We start from the raw sequence: 15114 nt of genomic DNA on the forward strand, positions 1-15114 counted from the left end.
CTGGCAACTGCTGGAGTCAGCAGGTACTTCCTGCCCTGAGAAATAGTCATCAATATATCTCAGCACAGAAAATCACACTCTCTTTAAAACAATTCATGATAGGGTTTAGATATCAACTGGCTCCATGCCACGGACACTCCCTTAAACAATGGTTACACCCTCTATACAGCTAAAAATGAAATAGCTGAAAAGGAAGACGTTTTATACAAGTTCCCAGGGTAAAACACATCTGAGAAGTACTGGTCTGGGACTGACATTGTTCTCCTGAAAGAATAAATATCTGAGTCCAAATCATATTTCCTTCACCACCTTCCCAGCCTTGCACAAGGAGAAAATCCCTCTGAGCCTTCCTTTTATACTTCTGGTGCTCTCCAACAGAATGAAAACCCAATGTTTTCTAAGACTGTAAATAAATTAGAAGTGCTGCAGATTATGATTTGCCCTTTTGTTAACATCACTGGTAGCACCACTGAGCCTGTTTGCCAGCTTAGGAGAGGTCTGAAACTCTTTCAGTGTTGACTTTAAGCTGAATACAAATATTGAGTGAGCTGCCTGTACATGGAGTCCTCAACCACAGCGATCTCCTTGCACAGCACTGCTGCTTACAATGCTGCCAGTGAGCCAGGGTGTCAAAACAAACATCATTGTATTAATTGCATCTGTTGATGAAGCAGCCCAAGAACAGCCTTGTTTCAATCACAGGCTTTATAAGACAGTACTGAAATGTCACTGTGAGTGTTGAGATGGATGAGTCAACAGACAAAATACAAAAGCGTTTGTAAAGAGAGTCTCGCTGGAGTAATTTGAAAAGCTGCACAGCTACACAGAATGATGGCCTTTATTGACACAGCTCGCTCATAATAGTCCTTAACCTAGTTCTAAGTTTCAGTTTTGTTTTCTGCACCCTTTCCAGTCAAGGACAGGCAAACACACAAGCACTGTTACCTTTGTAAAGGTGAAAGATCAGTAGATGTGTAACCAATCTGAAAATAGTCCAAGAAGTCATGTCAGACACTAATCCTCACTTGGGGAGTGACAACTGGCTCCTCCCTTTATTTTGGAAGCTTTCCTTGACCTCGTGGAGTGAAAGACCTCTCAAACTACCAGGTAAATATAGCACTGGGGCTCAGGGTCAGCCCAAGGCAGGAAGCCCTGGCCACACATCCCCAGCCTGCCTCTCCTCCTGGTCTTACTCGGCTGAAATCATCTCTGCAGTGTCACATAAGGTCAGGAGATTCAGGTTACTGAAAGAATGACATTTTAAACCTGATCTCTCTCCCTCCCTCATCCAAAACCATCTGCAACTCATCTTTTAAGGCAGAGATTATTCATTATGGGGGAATTATCCACTAATCAGTTTTTATCTCCAAACCAGGTCCTCATGCTGGCAGCTAGGTCTGGCAGAGCTTTTGGTTCCTTCCACTCTCAGAGCACTCTCCCACTGGACAGACTTTAAAATGCAGTGGATGGCAGCTCCATGTGCTAAGCAAACCTGCCCAAATTTACCAGCCAACACATCATGTGCCAAGGTAGGCACAGAGGTAGAAAGCAAAACTCCAGTTATGAGTCACCTTCATTGGGCTGGGGTTAGTTCTTTACATCTTCATGCCCAGGGAACTGCTGTGTGAGGTTTCACACTACCCTGATTTTCTGAAGTGGGATAAAAGCAAGCAAAACCACACTGCACAACAGGAAAAGGAGACAAAGACTCCAGTATTTCCCCCCAAACCACACTCAGAGACAGAGGTCAGCACAGACCTGTGGCTCTCAGCACACTTGCCCACCAGCCTGGCTGCTACTCTGTTCGATATTTGTCACAGTCAAGTGTGAAACTCAAGAGAAGCACGTGGCCAAGTGAGTCAGACCCCCTGAATTCTGCAAGTGCTTCTCCCCTACTTATTATAGCTCATCCTTCAGCTCTGCCCTGTGACACCAAAGCATTTTCTATCCACTGCTCAATCACACAGCAATTCCTCCAGTTCCTTCCACTCACCAGCACGAAATTCATGTTCATCACCTCCCAGAGGTGACATCCCTGTTCTGTAGGGCCTTCCAAATAAGATGTGCTCTTCATCTGCAATTATCATGCAAGAATACCCCCACAAAAACCCAGGCAGATAAACTGCCTCCTGCATTTCACCCAGAGGCCAAGGCAATTACTGCAGAACTTGTAGCTTGCATCAGTAAACACAGCAATGTAATAGTTTTGGGTTATCTGATTTTCAATTTTGAGGACTATGTTAAAACCAAACCAAAACCAAACTGAACTCACTTGGATTTCCCCTGACAAGCAAATCGTTAAAGTGGCCCAAAATCATATTTTACCAACTGCAAAAGAGAAATTCTGGAGATTCTTCAGCTGGGATGAATCAGGATAAAAGGCATTTCACAGCTGCAGAAGTGAGAATATTTTGGGGAAAAGAGATGTTTTTAATTCCCTCTAGTTCATTTAATAAATTCTAAACATCATAGCTTAAAATAATCCTGACAGACAAAACAGGCCAGACTTTCCTATCCAATAGAGCACAACCATGCATTCACTGCATCAAATTATTCTCTACCCTCTCCTTGTGTAAAATAGCAGGGATGCAGGAAAAGAAACTATTTAGGCTGAGGAGCAGAAATCTCTACTCAGACCCATTTGTTTTACTCTGCAAGTATTGACAGATGAGTAATGAAAACTTTGCTGCAGACACAGGCTGTTCTTCAAGGCAGCATCAGTTAATAAACCACAACCACAGCTGCAAAAATATTAAGGAATTTAACTAAATGACTCCTTCAAGGGCAAAGGATTGCAGGAGGAGCCAGTTTTTGTGCTTTGTTATCACCCCAAAGGTTAAGATCAGAGCATGCAGCATCAACACAAACCAATGTTATTGTTTTGGACATAAAAACTTAGAATAACAACGCCAATAAATGTATACAACTGGGTACTAATATTTCTAGCATGACTCTTTTCCATTATGATAATATTTGAAACTTAGTATACTATGTTGCCAAAGCTTTTAGATGTGAATTATCTCATCTGAAAAGAATTAAATGGTAAAAACAAATTAACAGTAATAATAAAACTTACAGCCTGTTGGCTCTCAGAACCACAGAACCATCAAGGCTGGAAGAGACCTTCAAGATGATCTGTCAGCCATAATCACCCAAAAAACAGATTCCCAAGAGCCACATCCAGACATCTCCTGAACACTTCCAGAGACAGTGACTCCACCACTTCTCTGGGCAACTTATTCCAAAGCTGTTCCCTCTTCCAGTGAAAAATCTGAGCCTCCTCACAGGGCAAGCCACAGCACTGCTGGTGTGTTTGAGAAGGGGGTTCTGCAGGCATTGCTTGGATCAGGATGCTGATCCACAGCCACATTAACAGCTCATGCACACTGGCAATAATTTCTGAAGCACTTATGTCCACAGTTGATGGGGGAATTTTTTGCTGACATTACCAGTGGAGCTCCAACAGAGCGGATAACCAACGGCTCTAACCCTAGGTACAATTATTTATACCAGTCCCAAGTCCTTACAGAACTTGAGAAGTATCCAAGCAATGACATGGGCAATCAACAACCTTCCAACATCCTTTTTATTGTTACTAACACTCTTACACACTTTGCTGCCAAAAGACCCTCAGGATGTATAGATAAATTCCTCTGCCCAGGGCAAAAGAGGGTTTGGATCCCTTGGAGCCTGGCACTCCCCAGGCTGGCAGCCAAATGGGAGCTCAGGGAAATTCTCCTGGTATCACCTGTGGTGCACCTGATGTCTCCAGGGAGGCCCCTGAGTGTTACAGAGAAACACACACCTCACATTTCAGGTCTAATGAAGCAGGTTGTATTTCAGGATACATTCCAAGAGTAAGTGTTGCCAATGAATAATTAGGGAATTTATACAAGTGTTTTCACCCAGGACACACAGGAACAAAACCAGCTTTGTTTAAAGCCTACCTGGAAATAGGCACAGAGAGTAACACGAACTAAATTCTCTCTTGGAATGGTTTTTAAGTGTTTCTTTGCCCTGCAATTGTTACCAGGGTTTTATTGGCAACCCACCCTTCACTGCCCCCGACTGGCTCCTCTGAGCTGTTCCCAAAACAAATTTGCTTTTTTCCCCAAAGATTTTGCTTTTCCTTGGCATTCCCCATTCCAGGCTATTCACAAGTCAGGTTTGCCAAATGGTTACAAACATGGAACAGGTACATTTTCAATTTTGCCATAATGAAAGCCCTTTTTGCAGCCTCTCTGATCTCCTCAGCCTTCCTCAGAAAACATGCAGAAATTTATTTAAATTTTAATATCCATTCCTCTGAAAAGTTTGACAGAAACAGCCCAGCAAGTCCAAGAGCTGTAACAGAGGATGGATGAGCTATCACAACTGCCTCATGTAAGGATGTTACAGATTAAGGAAGAGAGGTGCAGACAAGGAGCAAACTTATCTCTGAGAGATGTGCCAAGTCATGCATGAAGACTCACTGGTTCTTCTTTAAAGGGATTTGGCGCACCTGAATATCACCAAACTGGCCAGAGTTGAGCATGTTGAACTCATTTTAAACACCATTCCTTAAATTCACTCCATCATTTTAACAGGATGGTTCTACAATGTTCCAAAGTGTTTCTGTCAAACAACCCAGGCAGAGCAGGGACAGAAGTGCCACCAACTCCAATGACAAAAAACAAACAGCTACACACATAAACGAACAGAAAAACTCAGCTGAAAACAGAGAAACTCCCCACCTCAGTTTGTTAGTCATGTTTCTAGGTATTGCTCATAAAGATACAAGATTATGGGGTTTTTTCAAGTCCTATGAGTTTCACATGCACAATGTTTTTGGGTACTGCAGATTTTTCCCACACAGCAGCCATGGAGAAGCAATTCCAGCAGTAAAAGTTAAACTCAATCCCTGCACTGCTCTTACCATGCTCTGTCAAAAATCCAGCATCAGCCTTAACATCTGATTTCATGTGACCTTTCAAGGGTATTTATCCAGACAAACCACCTCCTGCACAAACCAGTGCTCTACATATTCTGCAAATCCCTGTAAATTCATAGATGAGTTCTAAATAAACCTTTTGGCAGAATTCCCTAGTTCCTCAGTTGTATTATTCTCATATATAATACTACTAAGTATAAAATGTAGACTGAAAAAAGAATTAAGATGGAAAATATATATCCAAAGAGGGATATTTCATTTTCTTATATATGAAAGCTGCAGCACACATCACTCTGGACTGTGAAATGCAAGGCTGCATTAAGAATTAAAAAAGAGGGAAAAAAAAGGCAAAATGCTCTAATTGACAAAACTAATATAGTTAGAGCACAGCTGAAAGGATCATAAAACACCCAAGAAAAACTGTGTTTAAACAGAATTGTCCTGCTAACTGAAGCCATTGTCAGATGGATTCACTGAGCTCTGCTCTCCAGAATTGATTGGGATGTGCTCTACAACCAGAACTACAATATTGATCTGGGTGCCCTTTGTGAGGTTTGGTGCATAAAGGAAACTTTCTAAATATGGAATTAATTCCTGAGGCTACTTTAGCACCTCTTGGGCAGCCCAGACAGGGCAGATTGGTAGACAGGATCCAAACAAACCCATCAAAGGTAAGGGATAAAACAATGTGTGCTGTGTATTTGGAACACACTTGTTTTGGTTCCTATTTTAATTATTAAAGACTCCCTGAAAACTACAGCTGAATGGATACAAAACTATTTACTCAGTCTTCCAGTAAAATTCTATCAAGGTTTAATCAACCAACCAAGCTGCAGTATCTGCTTCCTCCAACCTTGCCAGCTGTAACTATTCTTTGATTTTTAACCTCCACTGATTTTTTCCCTTTCTTTCCAGAAGCCTAAAAGAGAAAATTCTCATGAATTTTCTTTCAAGCCCCAAGATTTTGTACACGTCAGGGATGAAATTAAAGATCTTGTTTAGAATATAAATGGGACTGGTTCAGTGAATATGTTAAGTACTCAACAAAGGGCATCCCCCCATGAAGCCTTCAGAGAGAAAGAATGAGAGCATGAGAGTGCAAGCAAGCTTTAACCTCTCTCCCTGGGCAGAATAATGGATTAGGATTTCCTCAGAGGCACTGATGGCCACGCCAGGATGTTAACTTACATCACAAAATGCACAGCATTTTCATGGCACCAGAAAAACTCTACCCAAAGCAGCAGACTCTGTCACCCAGGTAAAGTAAGACAATGCAAAACGTGTTTTTTTAAATTCAAAAAGCCTCAGTTCTATAATTAAGGAATCTCTTCAGTACCACCCAGGCTCATTTGACCCTCAAAGCAGTTATAAAATGGGAACAAAAAAAAATTAGAATATAGCTGTCATCAATTCACAGATCTTTTAGATACTTTCCTAAATATGATACAAGAGAAAGGAGGTGTAGGAGAAGCAGTCCTCCCAAATACTGTGAATATTGTACCTCCCACAACACCAAGTGAACACTGATACAGGCTTTTCCCTCTACTTGTTTCTATTCACATCTCCCTTGCTCTCACAGGGAAACATTATCCTGCAAACTCCACAGAAGGTGAGCTGTGCTAGCAGCTCCAACAGCAAAGAGACTGAATGTGAAGAGGCTGTTTCAAAGCTGGAGAGCTCTCACTCAAATATGCAACCCAAATAAAAGCAGATCAATAATGTGATCCATCAGCCTTCTCAGGCTGCTTCACACAACATGTGAGGACATCATTTCTCTCACACAGATGAAATTGTTTGCTCTGTCACTGCCAATGTCAGACACCTTAAGAAGAGATTGGAAATGTATTTTTAAGAGTGGATGCTGTGGGTCAGGGAATGAAGCTGTAATTTGTCAGGCTGCAGTAAAACGTGAACAGCACAACTGCAGAACATTCCTTTGGCAGCACGTCCCAACCTGCAGGATTCCTGCAGCTTTTCCGGATTGCTGAAATTCATCTTGTGTCTCTTTGCCTTGGAACAGGCTCCTACCAAAGCCGTGGGGAACGTCCCCCTCTCCTCATCTCCCCCCTCACATCCCTCCTGTCTTCTCCTCTCTGCTCTCCTCGCACACAACTCAGCCCCTGCTCCCTCCTCCCCCATCTCTGGTGAGCTGGGCATCCTCTCATTTTCTCATCTTTCAACCCATTCCACCAACATGTGATGCCCCTTTTTCCCTCTCTGGCCACCTTTTTATACACCTTGGAGTTCTGAGGCTGCAAATTCAAACTAGCAAAGACAATAAATCTGATTTTCCTTCAACCTGTTCTCCCTTTTCCTCTGATTTCAAGCCCTGAGAATGACACACTGTTCTCCCCTACCATCCTCTCATCCCATTATGTCCTACAGTATTTCTCAACTGTAGCCAAACTTAAGTGATTATGAAAAAAATTACAAATAACAAAGCTAATACCCTTGCAATAGCTATGTGATTTTAATACTCTTTCCATGATACTGGCTGAATCTCATAGTCATATGCTAATAAACAAAAATCAAAAATGTAACTCCAAAGCAGAATATTCCAAATATTCAGGCACTTACAGCATAATAAATTTTCAATTCTTTTCAGAGAGAAAAACCTATTCTGACACAAATCTGAGCAGCTGAAGGACCCCTCTCCACGCATAGGATTTTTCTCCAGATAATGTAATGTCTCTACAGGCAGAATAAAATCTGGAAGGATTCATTTCATGCTAAGCAACAGTACACAGAGGACAAGAGCTTCCCAAACTAGTAAAAGATCCCAAATCTCAAGTTCCAGCAGAAAAATGTTATGATTATATGCTTTGGAAAACTGAACAAGTTATATCCACTCCATGTATTCAAACTATGCAAAATGATGGGTGTGGTGAGGAGGGGGAGAGAGGAAGGAGGCTATTAAATCACCTTACCTGTAGTTCTGACATGTAATTTGTTATTTTTAATATACAACATAGTTTCAGGTGTTTTATCTGGCACAAAGACAGAAAATGCTCTTTATCATCTTTCCTTTGCTGGGGTACAAGGGATCTTCCAAACTGGGTGCTACGGTAACAAACAACTCCAGCTCCCACTAGCTCAACTGAGAGCCACCTATAACACACATAAATGATTGAGTGATGGAATTAAACCTGATCAGCCACCAAATGCCTCTGCCAAGGAAGGTACAGCATCTCTCCAGCTTCTTTAAAATGAAATCTAGAAAGTTAACTCCTCATGTTCCTCCACTTGCAGTTCAAATGCTGTTACAATTCTGGATGGAATGCTCTCCTTCCAAAGGATTTGTAAGTCAACAGTAAAGCTCAGTTTGCCAATTCTACCCTCAGGATTTCCACTTTGGAATAAATAAGGTCTTAATGTATATTTCTTTAAAAAAAGATCACACCTTTGCATTAGAATCTATCTGCACTCACAACAGAGTTACTAGAGCAACAACTGCAACTTAAAACTTCTAAAAACATGAACAAAACCCCAAGGAAACCTGAAAGAGGAGCTACAGATTGACTCCCTTCCCTAGAAACAAACACCCAGGTTTCTTCCACTCAGGCAATACATTGCAGCAAGCAAAGGCACACAAGTGAATCAAGACATCTAAATGAGGGATATTTGTTTTACTGTCTTGACTGACAGAGAACTTCCACTCCTCTCTCTGCCTGCCAGGAGGTTAGCAAGAGCCAGTGAGTTACCACCACATAAAAATCACAACCAAGAGATATATTTAGTCACTGTGGTTCAAGGAAAACGATTGCTTACACTGAAAATAAATTTAGCAATTGTTTCCAGTTTCTGATTTTCACTGACTAAGGCACAACCCAGCTGCTTCACATTCCAGTAGCCTTCAGCTGTCTTTTTGCTCCACTCCTTGCCCACTTCCTTACAACAATCTCAGTCCTGCAGCAGTTATCCCACAGGCTCCATTTGGGAACACACCACCTGTCAACCTACAATGGCTTGCAAAAGATGCCAAATTCTGCTCTTTGTGCCATTTTGCAGAAATCATCTCATACCTGTATTTCACCTCTACACAAAACCAGCCTGAATGCTTGATGCTGTTCAAACAAGTAACAGTAAAACACACCTGGGATGTCACTATGGGAGCAGCACAGGAGGAAACAGTGGGTGCTAAAAGCCTAAGGAAAAATGGGAACTGAACTGCCTTTGGGGTTGAGGTAAGATTTTTGAAGGGTCTAATTTTCAGATTTGCAGATAACTCCTGCTTTGCTTGAAAACACTTAAGCTGGTCAACTGCAAAATTTACTAACCTGAAAGCTCTCACTTAATATTGAGGAACATGGCACAGCTGTGAATGCACGGGAGAACTGAGAGAGTTCTGCCTAGTAACCCACCTAAGCATGACAGAGAAACTGCATAAAACTGTACAGGTATATAAAACAGGCAGGCTAATTTCCATAAAATGATCCAAGACATGATGACAGTTCAAAATTTACCCTCCGCAAAAACAAAATCTCCAGGAAACTTCACATTAGTATAAAAACAGTCACAGATGAACAATTCAGGATCGCATAAACTGGCATGAAGGACTCCAGATAGAACAGTAACTTCCTACAAAGATGGGAATAATGTGACCACCTGAATTGTTTCTTCAATTTTGTCATTTTCTTAAGAAGAGTTCTCCTGGGATTTCCCCTAGATGTTTATCCCATAATACCAAAGGGTGAGAATTTGAGGTGAATTTGCTCATCAGGCAAGTGCTTATGAGTAAAAGGTAAAGCCAACAGTGTTTCTGGTCTTCTGGGAATAAACACATCCCATTGGGTCCTGAGCAGAACAGAGAAGACTGCCTGCACTCCAGGTAGCTAACACCTGAAACAGCTCTCTCAAACAACCTTTAGCAGGTGGCTGTTGGGAAAGCAAGTTCACAAGGGAAATGAAAACCCTGAAAGAAATAAGACTGAGAGTGAAAACTCCAAGTAGAATAAACCTTCAAAATATGGCATCCATATGTTCTTTGGTTTTAATAAAAGGGCATTTTTGAAGGGACTTGTTTCATGACAAGGTTTTGGTTCAGAGCTGATGGTGTCTAATTCCTCCCTTACTCTCCCTGAATGATGCAGAGTAGCTGAATTCCCTGCAGCACGTAATCCATCAGGTAAATAAAAACAGGAATTCGTGCATCGCCATGGTAACAGGAAACCCAAGCAGAATCTGTGACCTTCTCTGCTCTTTCTTGGCATCCCTATTTTGGATTTCACATCAAAAAGGGAGAGAGCAAATATTTTCTGAAAGTGAAGACAAAAAGTCACAGTTCTGGAGTAAAGAGAAGCCAATAGCCATTCCTCCTCTTCAAGCCAAGGAGGGTTCTGCTTTGGGAAAGTGTCTGGAAGTCTCCTGGCAGGAGCCTAACAGAGAGGGGCTCTAACACCAGCAAACCCCAAATACACCATCTCCCACATTACCAGATGGCTGCCCTTCACTCCAAAGCAGAGCTCTGAATTGCTCTACAGTGACCCTTCTGTTGATTAAACAGCAGCACTGAGAGGCTCCAGAGGGAGCCTTGTCTGCTCTTCCTTCGTGGACAGGATGGAAGCTGTTATCTCTAATCATTTATTATTGTTTTTTATTGAGTGCCAACAAGGTGTTTCAGTTAAGGATGCAGGCAGCAGATGTGTGAGGGTCTCTGGGGGTCTAACCCTGTAAGGGGTAACACATTTTTTCCAGCAGCCTGTCTAGTTGGACACATGAGTCAAACCAAAGCCCACCCCAAATAGTCACCATGGCTTGTGACCAGGCAATAGACTATTTTATTTATAACATAATGCATGAATTTCTGTCCCTGTAGGAAAAATAAATTCAAATGTACATGAATGCACAGACCTTGGCCCTCACAGCATTTGTTTCATGAGTCTGTATCCTTTGTTCTGCTACTGTACACGTTCTGACAAACATTACCCCCAGTGGTTGTGGTATTACAGGCTGTGTTTGTTTGGTGACACTATTAACCAAACTGTTTGTGTCAATCAGAAGTTCAAACACTCAGAAACAGCAATGGAGACAATCCTGCCCTGGAACAGCTGGCTCCCAACCCTCCTTCCCTGCCTCTTCTCCTCCCACTTATATCTGGACTGGTTTTTTTTTTTTTTAATATCCTTCCTAAAGAAATGAAAGTACAAGCAGTTGAAAGGACAGATCCCCAGATTTACAGTTTCTCTTGTTCAGCAAATCATCACTGTGATAGACTTCCACTAGAACAAATGCCTCTGCATCAGGGTTTCTCCCACTGCATCTTCCAACTGCACGCTCACAGCACCAACCTGGGGATGGATCCTGCAAGAATCCTTCAATTCTTCAGTGGGAACTCAGTGTGGCAGGTCTCTAGGTTGTGCAGGGCATGATTTTTATATGGTATTTTATTGCTATTATGTGGTATTTTATATGGCATTTTATATGGTATTTATATTTATATGGTATTTCTTGGCCTCTCTGCTCTATTGTTTATGGAACCGTGCTGAGCTGGTGTGTGTCTCCAGAGTTATCTTCCTGTGCTTGAACTCCTCACACTGCCTCTCTGGTGTGGAGCTCTATTTACTATTCTCCCAGGGTTATTTACTGCACACGAATAAACAAAACGTGATCACTTATTTATACGTCTGTAATTACTGTCTACAGTTACTAAATCCCAAGCCAAATTCACCTCCAAGCATAAACAAGTGGCAATTATTCCAGAGCTGGCCCGAGGTCTGTGTACTCTGCTGACACCTTCCTTGCTCTCTGGAGTAAGGGACAAGCATGGAAAAGCTCAGCAGGAGCAAAGGGACGGCGCACGGGATTAACCTGCGATATTTCTGGAGTAACATTTGTCCCCCGATGCTGGGCACACACTTGTCACACAGTAACTCAGCGCGAAGAGCTGGGAGCACGCCGAGGTGCTGCAGGAGAAGCCGGCTCATCCCCGGGGCTGCTCCAGGGTGGGATGAGCACCAGCAGAACCGTTTGGTAGCGATGCTCCCAACATCACTCCTTGGAATCAGGGATCCGGGATCCTTCCTGCTGTCCTGGGAAGCCTGGATGCTCCGCACAGCCCTGCCCGGGCTGCTCCCTGCGTTCCCCAGGAGGACACAGCCTGGCTGCTCCCCACAATAAAATACACAAAACAGCATCGATCTCTCCCTGCTAATTAAATGCAGCATAATTAAACTACGTAACTTCGCCGCTTGATTTGCACAACGCTAATTGAATCTTAAAGCGTACTACTCCCACTACAGAGAAAAACAGGGTCATTCAACCATCTAAAGTGACAACTGAGAAGCAGGCACGACTCCAGCAGCACAGCCAGACAATATGATCCGTGCTCGAGATTCTTGTGAGAGCAGGAGGAACCTCAGCAGCCTCCCCTGGCTCTGGCTCTCATCAGCACCCCATGCAGAGGGGAAGAGGGAGGAAAAACCCTGCAAGTTCCCCCTGACATTTGCCCACGGACTCATCTTTTCTCACCCTGCACCAACAGCAGGAGAGGAAAGTTGGGAGAAGTTGAAATTAATCATTGAGCGTAGGCCCCAAAGCGCTGCAGCGCCCGGCTGCGCTGATGCTCGGCTGCACGGCAAGGACGGCACGGGTGCAACAACACAGAAATTAAAATAAAGGGATTAGAGGGGGGAAAAGAGGAAAACAGCGAGGGAAAAAGGGAAACGCGGAGGAGACACAAAGCCCGAGGCAAACAGCGCCCGGGCAGCGCAGCACCGGCCCCGGGGGGACGGGCAGAGCATCTCCTGCGGGCCCCGGGCCCAGCCCCGGCCCCGCTCGCCGCCCGCGCTGTCAGGAGCCCCGGGGGGACTCTCCGGGCTCGGGGGGCCCTGCCCGGCTCCCCCCGCCCCGCCGGGCCGCGCCAGGCCCGCGGCACCGCCGGCACCTCCCGCAGCTCCCGCAGCCCCGGCGGCCGCGGCTCCTCCGGCGGCTCCGCGGCCCGCGGCGGCTCCGCGGGGCGGGCGGCGAGCGCGGCCGGCCCGGCGCGTTCCCTCCCGCGCTGCCCCCGGGCCTGCCGGCGCTCACCTGCTTTCTCGATCTTGCCGGACATGTCGGAGCCGGCGCTCGGCGCTCAGGCCCGGCGGCGCACGGAGCCGGCCGAGGGGCTGCCGGGCTCCCGCTGCTGCCGGGCGCGATGCGGGAGCGGCTCCAGCGGCGGCCGTGGAGCAGCGCCGGCCCCTGCCCGCTCCGCGGGACCGAGAACGGGAAGGGGCGGCCCGGGGCTCCCGCCGCGCACGCCCAGCGCCCGGCGCCGCCTCCCGGCCACAAAGGGAACCGCGGGGCGGGGCCGGCGGCGGGGCGGGCACGGAACCCCCGGGGCGGCAGCGGGATGGGAGCGGCATCGTTGGGATCATCGGGATGGGGATCGGCATCGTTGGGATGGGAGCGGGATCATTGGGATCATCGGGATGGGAGCGGCATCGTTGGGATGGGAGCGGGATCATTGGAATCATCGGGATGGGGATCGGGATCATTGGGATCATCGGGATGGGATTGGGATGGGATCGGCATCATGGGGATCATCGGGATGGGGATCGGCATCGTTGGGATGGGAGCGGGATCATTGGGATCATCGGGATGGGAGTGGCATCGTTGGGATCATTGGGATGGGATCGGGATGGGATCGGATCAGCATCGGGATGGGCATCGGGATGGGATTGGGATCATCGGGATCATTGGGATGGGAGCGGCATCGTTGGGATCATCGGGATGGGATCGGGATGGGATCAGCATCATGGGGATCATCGGGATGGGATCGGATCAGCATCGGGATGGGATTGGGATCATCGGGATGGGAGCGGCATCGTTGGGATGGGAGCGGGATCATTGGGATCATCGGGATGAGGTCGGGATCAAAGGGATGGGATCAAATCAGCATCGGAATGGGATCGGGATCAGTATCATCGGGATGGGATCGGGATTATCAGGATGGGATCGGGATTATCGGGATGGGATCGGATCAGCATTGGGATCATCAGGATGGGATTGGATCAGCATCGAGATGGGATTGGATCAGCATCGGGATGGGCATCGGGATGGGATTGGGATCATCAGGATGGGATCAGATCAGCATTGGGATCGGGATCGGATCAGCATCGGGATGGGCATTGGGATCATCGGGATGGGATCGGATCAGCATCGGAATGGGCATCAGGATGGGATCGAGACCATCATGGTGGGATCGAGATCATCGAGATCCCTGGATGGGATTGGATCGGGATCATTGGGATCCCGGGATGGGATCAGGATCATCGGGATGAGATCAGGATCATCGAGATCTCAGGATGGCATTGGGATCCCGGGATGGGGTTGGGATGATCACGGTAGGGTTAGGATGGCAGGATAAGATTGGGATGGCAGGATAGGATCGGGATCGTTGGGATCCCGGGATCAGGATCACTGGGATGGCAGGATGGGCATTGGGATAATTGGCATCGCAGGATGGGATTGGGATCGTGGGATGGGCATCGGGATCATTGGAATCACAGGATGGGATTGGAATGCCGGGATGGATGGATCAGGATCCCAGAATGAGGACCAGAATATAGGGATGGGGATCAGAATTACAGAGTGAGGATCAGAATCCCGGGATGGGCATCAGAATCCCGAAATGAGGATCAGAATATGGGGATCAGAATCCCAAAATGAGGATCAGAATACAGGGATGGGTATCAGGATCTTGGGATGAGATCAGAATCCTAGGATGGGATCAGGATCCAGGTCTGGCTGGGAGGGACTGCAGCAGGATCATCTCAGAGCGCACAGCACAGGGCTGTGACCAGAATTTGGAATACCTCTGGTGAGGGACGCTCCACAGCCTTTCTTGTCTCTGTTCCAGTGTATGGCCATTGCACGGGAAAGAAGTTGTTCCTCGTGTCCAGGTGGAACTTGGTGTGCATCAGTTTCTGCCATTTTCTCTTGTCCAAGGGGTGGCACCACCAGGAAGAACCTGGCTCTATCTTCTTGGCTTCCCCCTTTAAATAGTTACATTAATGTGGTCTCTCCTGGAGGCTAAACAGCCCCAACTCCCTCAGTCTTTTCCTAGAACCCAGGTGGTTTTCCCCCCAAAAGGCAATCCTTGGGATGCAGGGTAGGAAGGAACAGGGACCCCCATCCTGAGTTGCCTGGGGATGTCCTGCTGATGCTCCTGACCCTTCCCAATCTCTCAGGCCTCAATGGTTCTGCCT

At 46.1% G+C, this 15114-nt stretch overlaps 1 protein-coding gene across 15 annotated transcripts in view; it reads right to left on the reverse strand.

Moving 5' to 3' along the window:
- Nucleotides 1-13039, reverse strand: part of RAPGEF1 (Rap guanine nucleotide exchange factor 1) — an 82237-nt gene extending 69198 nt beyond the window's left edge. For all 15 annotated transcript variants that reach the window (XM_033077447.2, XM_033077446.2, XM_033077448.2 and 12 more), the window contains exon 1: nt 12953-13039. In XM_033077447.2, coding sequence (XP_032933338.1) covers nt 12953-12977 — 25 coding nt within the window. In that variant the 5' untranslated portion in view covers nt 12978-13039. The remainder of the gene's footprint in view (nt 1-12952) is intronic.
- Nucleotides 13040-15114: the final 2075 nt, after the last annotated feature.

Source organism: Catharus ustulatus, chromosome 21 (genome assembly GCF_009819885.2).
Source record: "Catharus ustulatus isolate bCatUst1 chromosome 21, bCatUst1.pri.v2, whole genome shotgun sequence".
In the NCBI taxonomy this organism is placed as follows: domain Eukaryota; kingdom Metazoa; phylum Chordata; class Aves; order Passeriformes; family Turdidae; genus Catharus; species Catharus ustulatus.